The sequence below is a fragment of the Gracilinanus agilis genome, chromosome 5, assembly GCF_016433145.1.
Source record: "Gracilinanus agilis isolate LMUSP501 chromosome 5, AgileGrace, whole genome shotgun sequence".
Taxonomy (NCBI): Eukaryota; Metazoa; Chordata; class Mammalia; order Didelphimorphia; family Didelphidae; genus Gracilinanus; species Gracilinanus agilis.
In genome coordinates, this window is record NC_058134.1 from 295,399,524 (window position 1) to 295,416,219 (window position 16,696).

The 16,696-nt window shown below is 40.9% G+C and overlaps 1 protein-coding gene across 2 annotated transcripts in view; it reads left to right on the forward strand.

Annotated features, from left to right (window-relative positions):
* The first annotated feature begins 14,020 nt into the window (after window positions 1-14,020).
* Window positions 14,021-16,696, forward strand: part of HDAC7 (histone deacetylase 7) — a 50,035-nt gene continuing 47,359 nt past the window's right edge. For both annotated transcript variants that reach the window (XM_044679390.1, XM_044679391.1), the window contains exon 1: window positions 14,021-14,187. In XM_044679390.1, the coding sequence (XP_044535325.1) occupies window positions 14,169-14,187 (19 nt within the window). In that variant the 5' untranslated portion in view covers window positions 14,021-14,168. The remainder of the gene's footprint in view (window positions 14,188-16,696) is intronic.

Consider the following 16,696-nt stretch of genomic DNA (forward strand, 5'->3'; position numbering starts at 1 on the left):
GCCTAGACTATATATTTTAAGTGGGGTACAAAGTAGCCATTTATTTTTCTTCCAATTACATCGCTCCTCTCATTCGATCAAAGGGGGAAGGGCTCATACTTTGTAAAGGAATAATAGTAAAGTAACACCTTATTAACACATTAGCACCTACGATTACATCCTTTGACTATATCAACTGAATGGGGAGTTAGTTAGGTACCAAATTTCTGTCTCCACCTTGGGTTGAGACTATATTATTTATAATCTCCAATCTAGCTTTAAAATGTTGTGAATCTCTGAAGATGCTTCTGGTTCTTCTGTGGTGCTGAAATGGTAGAATCTGAGCATTGGAAGAGTCCTCAGAAGCCATCTTCAGTATTTGCAATCTGGTTTCTATCTCCGTCACGCCAATGAAAACTGTTCTAAGGTCAACATTACCTGTTTAATTGCCTGATCCAATCATTTTTTCCTCCCTCTTCATCCTCTCTGACCTTTCTACAGAATTTAAAATTACTAACTATTCCTTCCTTCTTGATATGCTCTCTCCTCTTCACTTCCATGACCATCCTTTCTCCTGCCTCTCCTTATGGAGTCTCCTTTGCTGGTTCGTTTTTCTCCCTGTCCCCAAGTAACTCTCCAACACTCAATCTTCAGCTGTGTCCTATCTCTTTATTCTTTCCCTTGGCAAACTTATCTACTCTGGTTTTAGTTATTAACCCAAAATAGGTAATTATAATTCTATATAACCACCTCCGTTATCCTGGAAGATCCAGTCTCACATTTCCCACTGTCTACTGGTAATCTCCATTTCTATAGGAACTTTAGTTTATTTGCACCTCCGATTTTCAACATGTCCAAAACTGAATTCATTACTTATCTCAAAATACTTATCCTTTGAATTAATGTCCCTATTTCTGTTGATTATACCACCAAACTTCAAGTCATTCTGTCTTGAAACTTTAGAGCCATCTTTGCCTCTTTCCTCCTTCTTATGCCCCACATCTGATCAGTTGTTTAGTTTTTGTTTTTTTTTTAAACCCTTGTACTTCGGTGTATTGTCTCATAGGTGGAAGAGTGATAAGGGTAGGCCATGGGGGTCAAGTGACTTGCCCAGGGTCACACAGCTGGGAAGTGGCTGAGGCCGGGTTTGAACCTAGGACCTCCTGTCTCTAAGCCGGACTCTCACTCCACTGGCTACCCAGCTGCCCAGTTGTTTAGTTTCGCCAATGCTGCTTTGGCAATTTATGTACGTTAATATATGTCAATCTCTCTTCTTCTTTTCACTCATACGGACAGTATTTCAATATTTCAATTGAGGTCATCAGTATTATTAAGTATTTCCAGTCTCCCCCCCCCATTCATAATTATATTTCATTTGGGTAAAAATAACCATAGGTGATAGTGGCATCTGGACATCCTCTAGACCTCTGTCCTCCCCTCTGATCTCAACAATTCCTGGCTTCCCCTATGATCCCGGGGCCTCTTCTTACCGAAATACACTTTCCCATCCGCTTCTTTGTTGATAAAGGACTGCAGCACTTTCTCTAGGGCTCTTTTTCCATCTGTCAGTATACATCTCATTTCATATCTGTTGTTCACAACCTCTCTACCAAGAAAAAGGATGTGTGTGTGTGTGTGTGTGTGTGTGTGTGTGTGTGTGTGTATATAAAAAATCATCAGGTCAATATTATTAGTCACTGAATTAATCTGAGTTCTGATATCTTTTGTCATTGTTTTCCTTTACATTAGAGTAATTGTCATATTATTATATCTCACAGATTTTTTGAATTTGCCAGATGAACCCTCCTTCAATATCTTCCTTTCCCTAAGTTATACATCCTTCTTTACCCTTCCATTAGGGGACCTGCACATGTTGATTTTCCCCTCAGCACCTTAACTCCCATTTCTTCCTAGTTGTCACCCCCTATAACCTACTCCTCCATTCCACTTCTTTAGCAACACATAACAATAGTCATCCATCATACATTATTTCCTAATACTTTATTCCTTTTTTTAAGGCTTGCTCAGATGCCAACTTTGCTAGGAAGCTTCCTCTTTTCTCCATCAAGTCAGGCTGAAAGGGATCTCTTTCTCCTTAAATTTCTGATAGTAATGAAGCCCTTATTTGAGTAGTACCGAAAAAGGAATACACATAAAGCCATAAATCTCCACTACCGACGGTGCGGATTTATAAATACAGACACACACACGTGCTCATACGCACATGATCACACGCAAACATTTAAAATCTAACCTAGTGCTTGTGTCACTTTCTGAATGTCCTTTTTTCGTCTATTTTTAAATGTTTCATGGATACTTTTCTTCCTTTTTAGTATCATTATCAGTACTTCCTCCACTCTCATCCTAAATATTCCCCCTCAAAAAATAAATAAAGCCCTCCCTTGTGTCAAATAAGTATGATCATGCAAAACAAAATCACAAATTCATTACACAAATTGATTGAAAAATATACATCCCATTCCATACCCCTAGACCAGTGATGGGCAAACTACAGCGGGCCAAATGGGGGCCCCCTGAAATGTTCTATCTGGCTGCACAACATTATTCCTAATCTATCCAATACAATGAGTAGGATACGATACAATGAAACTTCCAAAGAGCTGCCTTAGAAATAGACTGACAGATGAGCATTTCCTTTCCTTTGGTTCCCTCTTTAAAAAGTTTCCGGGCAGCTGGGTAGCTCAGTGGATTGAGAGCCAGGCCTAGAGACAGGAGGTCCTAGGTTCAAATCCGGCCTCAGACACTTCCCAGCTGTGTGACCCTGGGCAAGTCACTTGACCCCCATTGCCTACCCTTACCAATCTTCCACCTATAAGTCAATACACAGAAATTAAGGGTTTAAAATTAAAAAAAAAAAAAAAAAAAGTTTCCCCATCACTGCCCTAGATTGTTACCTCTAGGAAAGTTATGGGAACCATGATTCATCATCAGTCTTCTGGAGTCAAAATTCAAGCTTAAATTTGTAGTTATTTTATAAATTGTTCTCCTGATTCTTCCAACTTCAATCTACTTTAGATCATCTCTTTTACAATTTCTCACATGTGCCATTAAATATATACCACAATTTATTTAGCCATATTGCTAAGGCTGAGGTATTTTAATTCTCTATTTATTCTGTTATTCTAGATATTTTGTAATTTTGCAGTATTTATCCATTTCACTTGTCAGTTTTGTTGGCATATAATTTACCAAAAGATATTCTAATTATTTCTTCTTTATTTGTTGTGCATTCTTTTCATTTCTGATATTTACATTTAGCTTCAATCTCTTTTTAAAAACCAGAGTGGCTAAACAATTTGTCTATTTTATTAGTATGGGGAGCAGCTCTTGATTTTATCTATTAATTCAAAGTAGTCTTTTATTTTCAACTGTATCTCTTCTCTAATTTTCAAAATGTCTATTTTCGTGTCTAAGGGTTTTAGATTTGTTGCTTTTCTAAATTTTTAAAGTTACATTCCCAATTTACTAATTTATTCTCTTTCTATTGTTGATAAATCTAGAGATACACATTTCTCTAAGGAAGTTTTGATATGTTGTCTCATTTTTTAAATGAAACTATCTGTATTTTATGACTCTTAAACCTACCAATTAGTTATATTAAATTATTTAGTCTCCATTTAAATGTTAATCCTTTCTTTAAAAGCCTTTTAATGATTATAATTTTATTACACTGTGGTTCAGTAAATGATTTCTTATTTCCACATTTGTTTATTGAGGTTTTTAAATGCTCTAACATGTGGTTATTTTTAAATAATTTTTCCAATTACATGGAAAATAATTTCTTACATTATTTTTTTAATTTTAGTTCTAAATTCTCTACTTCCTTCCCCATCCCCTTATTGTGAAGGCTAACAATTTGCTATACATTTTATATTAGTTGTGTTGTAAAAGAAAACATAGACCAAAAAAAAATAAAGAAAGAAAACAAATCAGACTCTGCCAGTTCTTTCTCTACAGATTGATAGCATTTTCCATCATGAGTATGGAATTGTCTTAGACAGTTGTATTACTGAGAATAGCTGTCATTTCATAGCTGATTATTAGACGGTATTGCTGTTACCATGCACAACGTTCTCCTGGTTCTACTCACTTCACTTTGCATCAATTCATGTTAAGTCTTTACAGATTTTTTCTGAAAGAATCCAACTAATCATTTCTTATAGCACAATAGTATTCCATTATAATTATATGCCACAAGTTGTTTAACCATTCTCCAATTGTTAGTCTCCCCCTCAATTTTCAGTCCTTTACCGTCACAAAAAGCTGCACATATAGTTCCTTTCCCCGCTTTTTAAAAATCTCTTTGAGACACAGGCCTAGTAGCAGTAGTATTCAATCTAAAAGTATGCTCAAATTTATATCCCTTTTAGGTATAGTTCCAAATTGCTCTCCAGAAAGTTTGGATCAATTCACAACTCCTCTAATAAGGCATTAGTGTCCAAATTTCTCACATCCCCTCCAACATTAATCATTTTTCTTTTTTGTCATTTTCGTCAATCTGATAAGTATGAGGTAGACCTCAGATTTATTTAATTTTCCACGTGATTCTTTTTCTACATACTACACACCACTGAGAAAAATATGTATATTCTTTTCCAATCCCCTTTCAGCAATTGCCATAGATCTCTCATATTTAAAACTATAATTCAGGTCCTTAACTCATTTCCTATTTAGTCTTTTGTTAGATTTATCTAGTTCTAAAAGAGGGACTTTGATTACATATTATGAACATGTTAGGTCTATGCTAAGAGTACAGAGTTGCTTCAACATAAGGAAAACTATAAAGTAAACCATATAATTTAATTTAATAATTTAAATAGTAAAAATTATATTGTTATATCCATTAATAATCTTTTGACAAAATCTAACATTCGTTACTATTAAAAGCTCTTGAAATTATAGATCTAAGTGAACTTTCCTTAACAATGTAAATAGTATTTACCTAAATCCAAGAGGAGATATCATATGTAATGGAAAAAAGCTAAGACTTTCAAATTAAGATCAGAGGTAAAGCAAGGATCATCCATATCATCCATTGCTATTTAATGCAGAGCTAGAAATTCTAGTTATATAAATAGGACAAATTCTAGTTATATAAATAGGACAAATTTTCTTGAAAAGAACAAGCATAGGAAAAAATTATTTAAGTTTCAATTTTTGCAGATGATATGACAGCATACCTATAGTCAACTAAAAATTAATTAAAATAACTTCAGGAAGGTTGCAGGATATAAAACAAATCCATATAAATATTTGACATCCATATATACGTCTGTACATATGTGTCTGTGTGAATATACATGTGGGGCATGCAGGGTGATATTCAGGGAAGACTAGCATTTCTGGGATGAGGGCTTGCTGAGCTCACCCTTGTGTCCCAAGGCATCACTAGTCATCTTGACTTTTGTCTTGCCATTAAATTTCAGTGACTCTGGAAGAGGGAATAAGGCCAATTAATCCTATGAGACTCTGTATCATTTAAATCCAATTTACATGGGAGTCAAAAGATATCCCCCATGATGTCATTTCAGTGTTCTTTGCGTATGAAAGGTAACAACCACCCATATACGCACAAAACAGAATTCAACAAAAAGAGTTAGAGACATTCCATTGCAAATAACTACATAAGCTATAAAATATTTGAGAATATATTTGCCAAGATTTGCCCCAGGATTATATGACTATAACTATAAAACTTCTTTTCAGAATAAAGACAGACCTTAATGTTAGAAAAACATTAATTGCTTATGGATAGCTTGGACCAATGTAATAAAAACAATAATACTACCTAAGTTAATGTATGTATTACTGTACCAAACTATAAAGAAATGCATGTAAAGCTATAAAAAATAATAATGAAATTCACAAGGAAGAACAAATGGTCAAGAATATCAAGGGTAATTATGGGGGGGGAGGTGAATGTGCAAGGAAGGAGATTTACCAGATCTCAAACTACACTACAAAGCAGAAATCATTAAAAGGATTTGTTATTGATTTCTAAAAAAGAGAAATATTGATCAGGGGAACAGATTAGGTACACAATACATAGAAACAAACATAGTAGCACAGTGTTTGATAAACCCGCTATTTTGACAAAAATTGTTGGGAAAACAAGATTTAAGAGCCTGGCAGAAATTATTTTCAGAACAACACTTCATCTCATATGCCAAAATAGGATCCAAATGAATACATGACCTAGATATAAAATGTTACATCATAAACAAATTAGAGAAGTGAGAAAGAAATTCCTTTCAGATTTATGCATAAGAGAAAGAATTCATGACTAAATGAGTCAAAGATCACACAAGATAAAATAGGCAATTTTGATTTTATAAAATTAAATAGGTTTTGCACAAACAAATCTAGCATAGTAAAAATATAGAAAGAAAATAGATAAGTAAGAAAAAATCTTTACCACAAGGCCTTATTTCCAAGCTATTTCTGATTATGTCTATAACTGATTCAAATGTATAAGACTAAGAGTCATTTCTCAAAAGATAAATAGTCAAAAAATATGAACAGGCAGTTTTCAAAGAAAAAATTCCAAGCTATCGACAACCCTATGAAAAAAACTCCCTAAATCACCAATAATTAGAGAAATACAAAGTAAATGTAACTTTGAAGTTGCACTTCATATTTATCAGACTGAAAATAAAATGACATAAGAAGAAAATGCCAAATGTTGATGGGGCTATGGGAAAACAGGCACACTAGTACACTATTGGTTGGTCTGTAAAATTATCTGAAACCATGCCCCAAAACTTAATAAACTGTTTATAACCAGCCAATTACTAGGCCTATTACTATAAAAGAAATCAAAGAAAGGGATCTATTTGTGCAAAAATCATTATAATAGCTCTTTTCGCAATAGCCAAATAAAGGGGCTGTCGTATTAGGGAATGGCTAAGCAAATTATGATGTATGTATGTGATATATTATTGTTATGTCACAAGAAATTATGAAGAGAACAATTTCGAGAAAATTGGGGAAACCTTTATATAGGGTGAAGTGAGTAAAACTAGAAGAATAATTTGTATAATAAAATTATAGAGAAAAACAACTTTAAAATTCTTTAAAACTCTGGTCAGCACAATGATAAAGGCACAAGTTCAAAACAATGAAGATGAAACATGCTGCTCATCTCCTTGAGAGGTTATGAACTTAAAATGAAGAAAGAGAAATACATGTTCAGACATGGCCAATGCATGTGTGTATATATGTACATACATACATATATGTATATCTATATTGTTGGTATATATTGAGGGATTTGTTTTTTAGGGTTTTAAAAATAATCTGGATGGGAGTCAGTAGAAGGAAGAAATAGTAGTAGCCGGGACAGATTAATTTAGAAAATATTTATTACTTGAAAAATTAAATTTATAAACTATTATTTTTAAAGGGAGATAAATTTAGACCCCCAACTATTGTAGTTTTACTGTTTGTTTTCCTCTTGTAATTAAAGTAACTTTTTCTTTAAGTACTTAGATACTATGCCAGTTACTATATGCATACACATATAGACATGTGTGCATCTATGCATAGATTATTGATATTATTTAATTATCTATGGTGTCTTTAAGCATAATACCGTCTCCCTATTTATCTTTTTTAACTATATTTATTTTTATTGTTTTGTCTTAGGTCATGTCTGATACATATACTTTTTAAAAACTTCATTCATTCACTCCAATCTCTCGATTTAACTTTGTCCAAATCTACATTTCAAGTGTGTTTTTTGTAAACAATGTATTTGGAATGTTATTTTGTAATATATTCTGCTTCTCTTGTTCCATTTTATGGGCCAATGCTTTGCATTTGTGTTCGCTGTTATGGTTTTAATTTGTATTTCCTTCCATCATATCTTCTTGTATTTTTCCCCCTTTCCTTCCCACCTTCTGCTTTACTAAAAAGGGTATGGGAAAAAATAAAAGAGATCTCTTCAACATTAGTAATCTATAATTGAAGTGGTCTGTTCCTAAGTTTATCTCCCTTCTTTCTTCTCCAAGCCACACTCTATTCTCTGGTTTTTACACTTTCTCTCTCCTCACTGTGATGTCCTCAAAGTTTGTTTTCCTTATGGTTATTCTCTCCCTAAGTCTACCTCTCTCCCTTTTTGTTGAATTGAGCGTTTCTAAACCAGATTGTGTGTATGTTCGATCCTCTTTCATTCAATTCCAATAAAGTTCTCCCTACACCTTCTTCCATATATGTATTTTGTGAAATGGTAAATTCTTATCTTTTTGTTATTGCTTTCCCAGGATATTAATTTTTCCCTACCTTTGTTTTCCTCTCTTGACATCAACAAAAACATCTCAAAATCTTGTTTTTATCTTATTTAACTTCTTTTTTTTACCCTTAAAAACATTAAAATTCTGAAGGAACATTTTTCTCTCTTCATTAGAATGTAAGTTATCATTCAACCCCTTGTAATTGTTCAAATGTATTTACTTTTCTAGATTTTTCTTGATTTCTGCAGTTGCAGTTCAAATTTCCACTAAGCTTTTGCATTTCATTAGAAATGTTTGAAAGTTATTCTATAGGATTTACATTTTTATTTTCACCTGTAAGATTATGTCCCATTTTGCAGGATATATTGTTCTTGATTACAAGTCTTTTTCATTCATTTTCTGGAACATAGCATAAGATTTTTCTCTTCCTTAGCACAATTGCAGCATAATCTTGTGTGATTTTGGCTATAACTTTCCTGAATATTTTTGGGGTTCATTTCAGAAGGTGATTGTATTCTTTCTATTTTCACTTTGCCCTCTAGTTAATAATAAAACTGGGCAGTTTTTATGATTTATTTAAATATGATGTTCAGGTTTTTTTGTTTAGTTGTGTTTTTTAGGGAAACTGGAGACTATTAAGTTATCTTTCCTTACCTTGTTAAGGTTAATTTAAAAATATACATATATTAGATACCTTCCTTTATATTCTATTTTTTCACTCTTTGACTTTATTCTTATATTTCTTGTTGTCTTATGGTTTCAATGAGTTTTCTTTGTTCTATTTAGTTTTTCAGTGAGTCCATTATTTGGGTAAGGTTTTTCCCTTTTCTTCTAAGCTATTAATTTTCTTTCCATTTTCCCCCTCCCTCAAGAAATGTAATAACACTTTTTTCTCTCTTACTTTATTTCTTCCATTCGTAGTCATATTCTCTGTAGCTAAGCCATTCTATTTTTCTCTGAGAATCAGCCTATATTTGTTTTGAGATTACTCATTTCTTTCCGGTTTACTTCTTGGGCTTCTCTTAACCCATAGTATTTCTTCATTGCCTTTGATACTTTCTTCTGTTTGTTCATATTTTCAGTCTCAGTTCTTGGATTGGGATTTTGTGTTTGGGCTATTTTCCTCCTCTGCCGTCTGAAAGATATTGCCACTGTTGAACTGGTATAGGGGGTACTGGTTTTAGGCCTCATCCTCTGCCTTAGTCTCTTTGTTTCAATGTTAGAGTTCTGTGGGAGAACTATGGATGCCGACCTTAGTTGGTCTTTGTATTCTTCTCCTTGCAGCATCCCTCAGTCAGAAGTGATTCTTTTCCCTGCTGTGGCTCTTAGAGGCCACAGTGATATGTCGTAGCTTACTCCAGTCTCATGTTTCCTTTATGCCCCTGCCCCCTCCAACACTTCCCTTCTGTATGCTCAGACAATGAATTGGTCCCATTTCCTGCTATGGCTCGCAGTGCACTGAGGAGGTCCTATCTGGGCTCTGTCTCCTTACGCAGCGACCTGTCCGTTATGGCCCTTGATTCTCTTCTGACAGTCCAGGATCGGTATTTGGCTTTTGGTTTCTGATTGCTGGAATTTAGGCTGGCTCGAGATGCCCCAGCTCGGAGCACTGGTTGACATAAAGTTTGTTTGCAAGAGCTTGTACTGGCCTTCTTGGTGTATGTCCTCTACCCTACCTCTCATGGGCCTTTGGAGACATTTTGTACTGGATAGAGAAGTTTATTTTGTCTCTTTTCAATTTTCTAAATCATTAGTATCTCTGATGTCCTTTAGAAATATTTGCTGGGGCTTCTGTGGGAGATCTGGGCTTCTCATCATCTTAATTAGAAATCTGAAAACTATTTTTCAACCTTACAGCGACTGCCAATCTCTTCACTTCTCATTACTTTCACAGGCCATCACTCCTGCATTGGCTATACTCTCTTTCCTAATCTCAGCCCCTTGATGAGTCCGAATCAGTTTACCTCCATGCTATTCTCTACCCTTATTCCCTTAATCCCTTGTTCTATCACTTTATGTTTTGCCAAACTATCTCTGGATTTCTTCTACTCTCTGTCTCAACTTCCATTCCTATGGAGGAAATTCCTAAACCAAGCCACCTAGGATAACTACAGATCCGTGCTTTATGCTATCAACTGGACCCCCTGTCCATCCAGACAATCCTTCTGCTCCTCTCTAACCATCCTTGACCCCCCTCCCGCCACAAGGCAACCACTCCAAACGTTCTTCTCTAACCTCAAAGCACTTTTTCAAACGGAGGGCCTTGTCATAATCGACCAACTCCAGCAGCTCCTTATTGCTTCTAGGATCAAATATCAGCCCCTTCGTGGAGTTTTCTCAAGCTTTTTCCACCCTCGCCACACCTCCCCTTTGCAGTCTTCTTTGCAGACACTCCATGGTCCCCCCCTTCCTGGCTTCCTTTGCTCTTCCTCCCACAGAACGCTTCCTTCTCTCTCACATGCCTGGGACGAACTCTTTCTCCTTTGTTTGGTCAGGTCTCACCTCCAGTTGAGAACTTCTTCTTCTCCAGAACTTCCCTTCCAAAGTTATTTTGTGTCTGCTTCATACGGGCCGTGCACGGACTCACGTGCATTTGGCCGCCTGTGTCCAGGTCGTTTGTTGGCCCAGTTCAAATGTAAACTCCTCGAGGCAGGAACTGTTCTCCTTCTGTGTCTGCATCCCCAGTGTCGGGCCCAGGGCCCAGCTCCTAGGAGGCACTCATAAATGTTCGCTCCATTCATTGCTTCTCCAACCAGTAGTTAGACTTCGTCAGTGTTCCCGTGACCCTTCTTAGAGATGATTCAGTTTTGTCTGCCTCATTGTAGGGGCTTAATAAACGCTTCTGGAATGGACTTGATCTAGAATTGGGTATGGTCCTTCACACGTGATCTGTAGCACAAGCAGGATACGGACAACCGCCAGTGTGGTGTTATTATCAATTATTATAGTAACTTTCCCTTCTCATAGGGAAATATAATACATATTACTGTATCACAATATTATAATTATAATATAACATGTTGTGGTATAATATACCACGTGTAATAATATTATAACAGGTGGAATAATATAATTATTATATAACATATTATGATATAATAAATAAACTTCTAGCACTAGGCTGCTGTGGCTGTTCCCTTCCCCACTAAGGATCCCTTTCGGCTCCGGATCCATGCATATAGTCTAGATCAGGTACAGTCCCTAGTGGAGATAGAAGTGAGGCTCCTTTCTTTCACTATTTGGCTCATGATACACCACCACCATCCCTACCACCACATGATTTTGAACCCTGGAATGGGTTTCCTTAAAGCTTAGGTTTGGGGAATAGAAAGATATTCAGTGCCCGCCATGAATCGGGTACACGGAATCATCCAATCCCAGACACATCCGTCTCAAGATCAGTGTCCAGAAGGGAAACACTAAGTGGAAAAGGCGGCCAAGAGCTGGGCCTCAAGCCTATCTCATTAAGACCCCCTCCCCTAGCTCATACATGGAAGCTGTCTCCATGAGACTGGAGGAGGGGAAGAGGACCAGCCCTTCCCCCAACCCTCTAGCGAGAGCTTCCTCATCTGCTCCTGAGGAGGAAGAGAAGTGAGGCCAAGGGCAGAGTCATTCCCTTTTTAAAGGTCTACTGAATCATGGGCTCTTCCTACTCAGTGGCCAATGAAGGGATTACTTCTTCTTCTCAAAGCGGGAGCCCTTCAGTGGTTGGAAGCAGCTTAGAGGCTTTGTCATCCCCAAAGCACCCAAATGCTGAATTAGCATCGATGATGAGTTAGTGTAAGGAAGGACAGTTTTGTCTAGGATCCGTCCAACCCCTAGGTCCATTCCCATATGGCAGAGGAGGAAACTGAGGTTTCAGAGTTGTGATTTGCTCATGGGCACAGAGCTAGTGCCTATTGGAATTTGAATCCAGGACTTGTGACTGAGTCCATAAGTCTTACCACACTATCTGTTAACATTCTCCCTCTGGGCACTATGTTTCTATTTGAGTAGTCTAAATATGAATTAGTTGTTTTGGCCACCTCATCTCACTGCTGACTCACATAGCTCTTGCAGTCCACTAAAACTCCCAGGTCCTTAGGAGGGCGAGAGGGAGGATTCTATTGCAGTCATCCAGTGTGCAAAATGATGAGGCCTTGGCCCCAGGCTATGGCTATGGAAACAACAGGAAGAATTGTGTGTGGGGGAGGAGGGTACCCTCTCTGCAGTGTGGAGGTTCTCAGTATTATGATCTTATCCCAGGCCCAGATTTCCACTCTCTCTCTCAGCACCAATGAGATTTCTGGCTCCAATGTGGGCACCCCATAAAATTATAGCCTTCGCTTAGACCTTTCAGACCTCAGTTTCCCTTTATGAGTTGTATGGACTCATGAGAATGGTGTAGCTTCCTAATCCTGATAAGAGTAAGGGAGGCACTCCCTGCTTTCAAGCTCCAGGCCCCCCAAACCCAGGAGGGGCCCATGTTGCTTCAGAGTGGCTGACACACCCTATCCCAAAGTGGCTGGATTTCTGGCTTAACCAGAGACCCAGCCAATGGGCAACAGAGAATAGCAGGGAGGTCCTTGGCTCCTGCCCCTTGGCCCCTGCCTCTGACCTCCACTTCCAGTTTGGAGAGGGGGTTAGGAGTTTCTGTGAACAGGCTATCCCTGCCCTAGATTTATTAGGGTAGGGAGGACTAGAGGCAGCTGCATTCCGACTCACAGATGGGAACATTTCTGCAATCCGCTGTAATGCACTGGGAGACACTGGGCACATTGCTGAAGTTTGACTCATAGGCACAGGGAGGGTGGAGGGGGGAACTGGAATTGGAGGGGGAGGAATGAGAAGAGAGGAAGGATAAAGAAAGAGGGAAGGAGATCCCTTGGGAAATTCCTTTGTAAAAAAAAAAAAACACAACCCCAAACGTTCAAAATAAACATTGTAGTGACCCCCTTTTCTTTTTATAGGATCAGGCAATTCCCTTCCTAGCAGAGACGGGAAGATCGGAAGGGGGCTGCGGGGGAACTGGGGAGGCAGTGATTCAAATCACATCTAGAAACTTTTCTCCTGCAAAGTTGTGTGTGTGTGTGTGTGTGTGTGTGTGTGTGTGTGTGTGTGTGTGTGTGTGTGGTGGAATTCCAAGCGTGGGACTCTTGCCGGTAAATTGCCGCGCGCCTGTGCTCGGTGTCTGGGTGTGAGGATCTTTATTTTTCCTTCTCTGCAGGTGTATAGCTATTTCTGCCCGTTGAAGTATGGGTGTGGATGTTAAGTATGTGGATGCGAGCCTGGGCGTTTGTGTACGCTTCGGAGCCCCTCGGGACGGCTTTCTTTTTGTGTGTCCCCGCGTTCCCGCGCACATCCGTGTGGGTTCGGGGTCGGCCTCTGGGCGGGCTGGGGCTGTCTGGGGCACGTCTCCTTAGTTAGCTGTCTTTGGGTGTCACGCCTTTGTAAGGATCGTCAGCTTCGGCTGCGTGTGTGCCTGCGTGTTGGTGAGCGAGGCTCCGCGCTGTGTACGTCAGTTTCGTGCCTCGGTGTGGCGCCTGGGTTGTGGACTCGCGCCGCGCTGGGCTGCTCTGTGCTGGGCTGCTCTGGGCTGGGCTGCGCTGGGCTGGGCTGGGCTGGGCTGCGCTGGGCTTCTCGGGGCTGGGCTGACTGTATGCACCCTCCCCTCTCCTCCCCTCGCCTCTCCTCCCCTCTCTTCTCCTCCCCTCCCCTCCCCCTTGGCCCGCTCTCAGACTCAGATAAAGCATTTCCTTCCATTGTCATCCTACCCGGACGGCCCCGCTGCCAGGGCCCTCCCCCTCCCGGCCCCCTCCCTTCCTCTCCCGGGCTCGCGGACTCTTTGCAGCCTCTGGTGCCTCGGGGGATGTGAGGCCGGCGCCCCCGATCCCTCCCTCCCCGCACCCGTCCCGTTCCCCACCATGAGCCCCCTGCTCTGAGGGCCCCGGCCCCTGGATGCACAGACCCGGTGCTGGTGAGTACATCGCCCGGCTCGGCCCGGCCCCGGCCCCAGGTCCCCGCCTCCTCCTCCCTGCCCTGCGCTGGCACGGTCCCGGTCCCCCACCGCACCCCGAGCTCGCTGGCCCCCCACTGCAGCGAAGCACAGAGCTGCCGCTGTGCCTTGCTCCCTCTCTCGTCTGGGCCCCGCGGGAGGTTTGTTCCAGGTCGGGGCCGGTACCGGGGAGGTGGGGTAGCGACGGGCCGGACGAGGGAGGCCCTGCGAACTCAAGTCCCACATCCCCCACTCCTGAGCCTGGGGGGTGGAGGGAGGGCCAGGCCAGGCCCGAGAGCTGTGTAGGGAGCCCGGGAGGTGGAACCGTCAGTGCTGGCCATTTGTGTTGCGGTGCCTTCCTTGGGTAAGGCATCACCTCCGCCGGGGCCATTGGCCCTGGGACTAGGGCACACCCCCCCCTGCAGTGTGGGTTACGGCCGTGGACTTTTAGAGGGACCTCTGAGAGCATCTAGTTCAAACCCTCCTTTTACAGAGGAGGATTCTGAAAGCCAAAGGAGTTGGGGCAGAGTTGTCTTTCTTGAGCCCCTTACCCCAACTCCCCACCCCCACCCCGGCCATATTCATTAGCGTTTAGAGCCCCGTGTCAGAAAGTGAGAAGTGGAGGCACCCCACGATGGGTTCTGGGGCAAGGCAGGTGGAGAATAACAAGTTGTATTTGGGGGGCGGGGGAGTAGGGGATGGGGGTTGAGTCTGCAACGGTGGAGCAGAGTCTCCTGTGCTGGGGCCACAGACAGCTGCATTTCCTTCCAGAACACAGTGTTTTCAGGCAGGGAAGGCTCCGGTAAAGGGAAAGGGAGACTTTCCACAGGCCCAACTCAGCTGAGCTCCTCGTATTTTCTTCCTTGAGGCCCATTCAGCATATGATCCTCAGCAGAACCTTTCCTCAACAAAATGCATGTCCTTTGCCCTACTCTGTTGTCCAACCTTCCTGTCTCAGGGGTCTTCCTCTCCTTTTTTACCTTCAGTGAGAAGCTTCTTGCTCTAGTCCTCTCTCCTATGTCTTCCTGAGACTTTTGGATGCTGTGCCCTTCCTTTTAGTTTATGATAGGAGTAAGGGCACTGATTCCAGGACCTGGGTCTTCTGGGAATTCCACTTCTTAAAGGAGTCATCTTCAAGCCTCAAATCTTCCTCTAATATTAATCTCCGGGCCTTCTTAGGATTTCCATTGGGGAGCCAATAGACTCTCCTCTTGTAGTCTCCCAACAAGACTTTCAGTAGCCTGAGCTCCACTATGGTCCAGAATTTCCCTGAGGGATTCTCATCCCTCTCTCCTCAGCTCTGAAGCAATAATCCCCTTGGCCCCGTCTTGGAATTCTGCTTCCCATGCCCTTCATTGTCTCCTTGCCCTGTTTGCCATTCTATTATGTAAAACAATTTACCACCACCACTGCCTTCATAGCCTCTCCAGTGACAGGAGGCCCTGGGAAATTGTCTACTTATGACCAAAGAAGGCACAGAACAGAACTGGACTCATGGGGTGTCATCCAGTGAGGCCATGGTAGGAATCCAGGGATTCTGGTCTAACTGAGACCCTTCCATTGACCTTTAGTCCCAGAGGGGGCTGTGTCACTGTCAGAGTTGCCCCATGGTGTTATACTCAGAATGAACCTCCTCCATATGATATTTTATTGACTCTATGTCTGAGATTATCTGTGAAGGTGAACAAACCTATCATTGGGTTTGTGCTTGTATCTTCAAAACTGACCCCTTCTAATATTTTTGTCAGTCAATAAGCATCTATTAAGTGCCTACAATGTGTCAGGCACTGTGCCAAGTGCTGAGTGTACAAAGAAAAGCAAAAGACAGCCCCTGACCTTGACAATTTTTTTGTGGAGTGTGTGTGTGTGTGTGTGTGTGTGTGTGTGTGTGTGTGTCTGTAGAGGTGGTACTTGGAAAAAAGAAAGAATTGGATAGGGGAAATGGTGCCTAGCACCATGCCTTTGTGTTGTTTTTGAATGGGAATGCCCAGGATGTTCGGGTAGACTTTTCTCCAGTTCTGCTTTCTTAACCCTCCTAAGAGTCTATCCCTTAATCCTGAACCTTAATTTCCCTATCAAAAAAACAGGGAGCAGAATTTGGGCATACTACTTTTGGTGCAGATGAGGCTAGAATTAGCCATGCTAATCTGAACTACAATGTCCAGTTCAGTGCTATGATGAGGATTCTCTAACCCTGTTTTGTTCTTGACTTGAACCTTTAGGGAAATAAAGACTGTGGAGTTGAACCTCTTTCCCACTGCCAGCCCAGGAAGAGTGGGATACTCATGTACTAGGGAAGCAAGCGCTAGGAGAGGTGAGGATCCTCATGATGTCACCAGCCTCAGTGAAGGCTAGGAGCATTCCTAGAGACATTCTTCTGAAGAGGCACATGAAACTTGAATCTAGAAGATTGGAAGGGAAGCTAGCCTAGGGTCAAATTGCCCCCTCCCAATAACAAAATCACAGAATTTGGGGTTTAGAAAAGTCACCA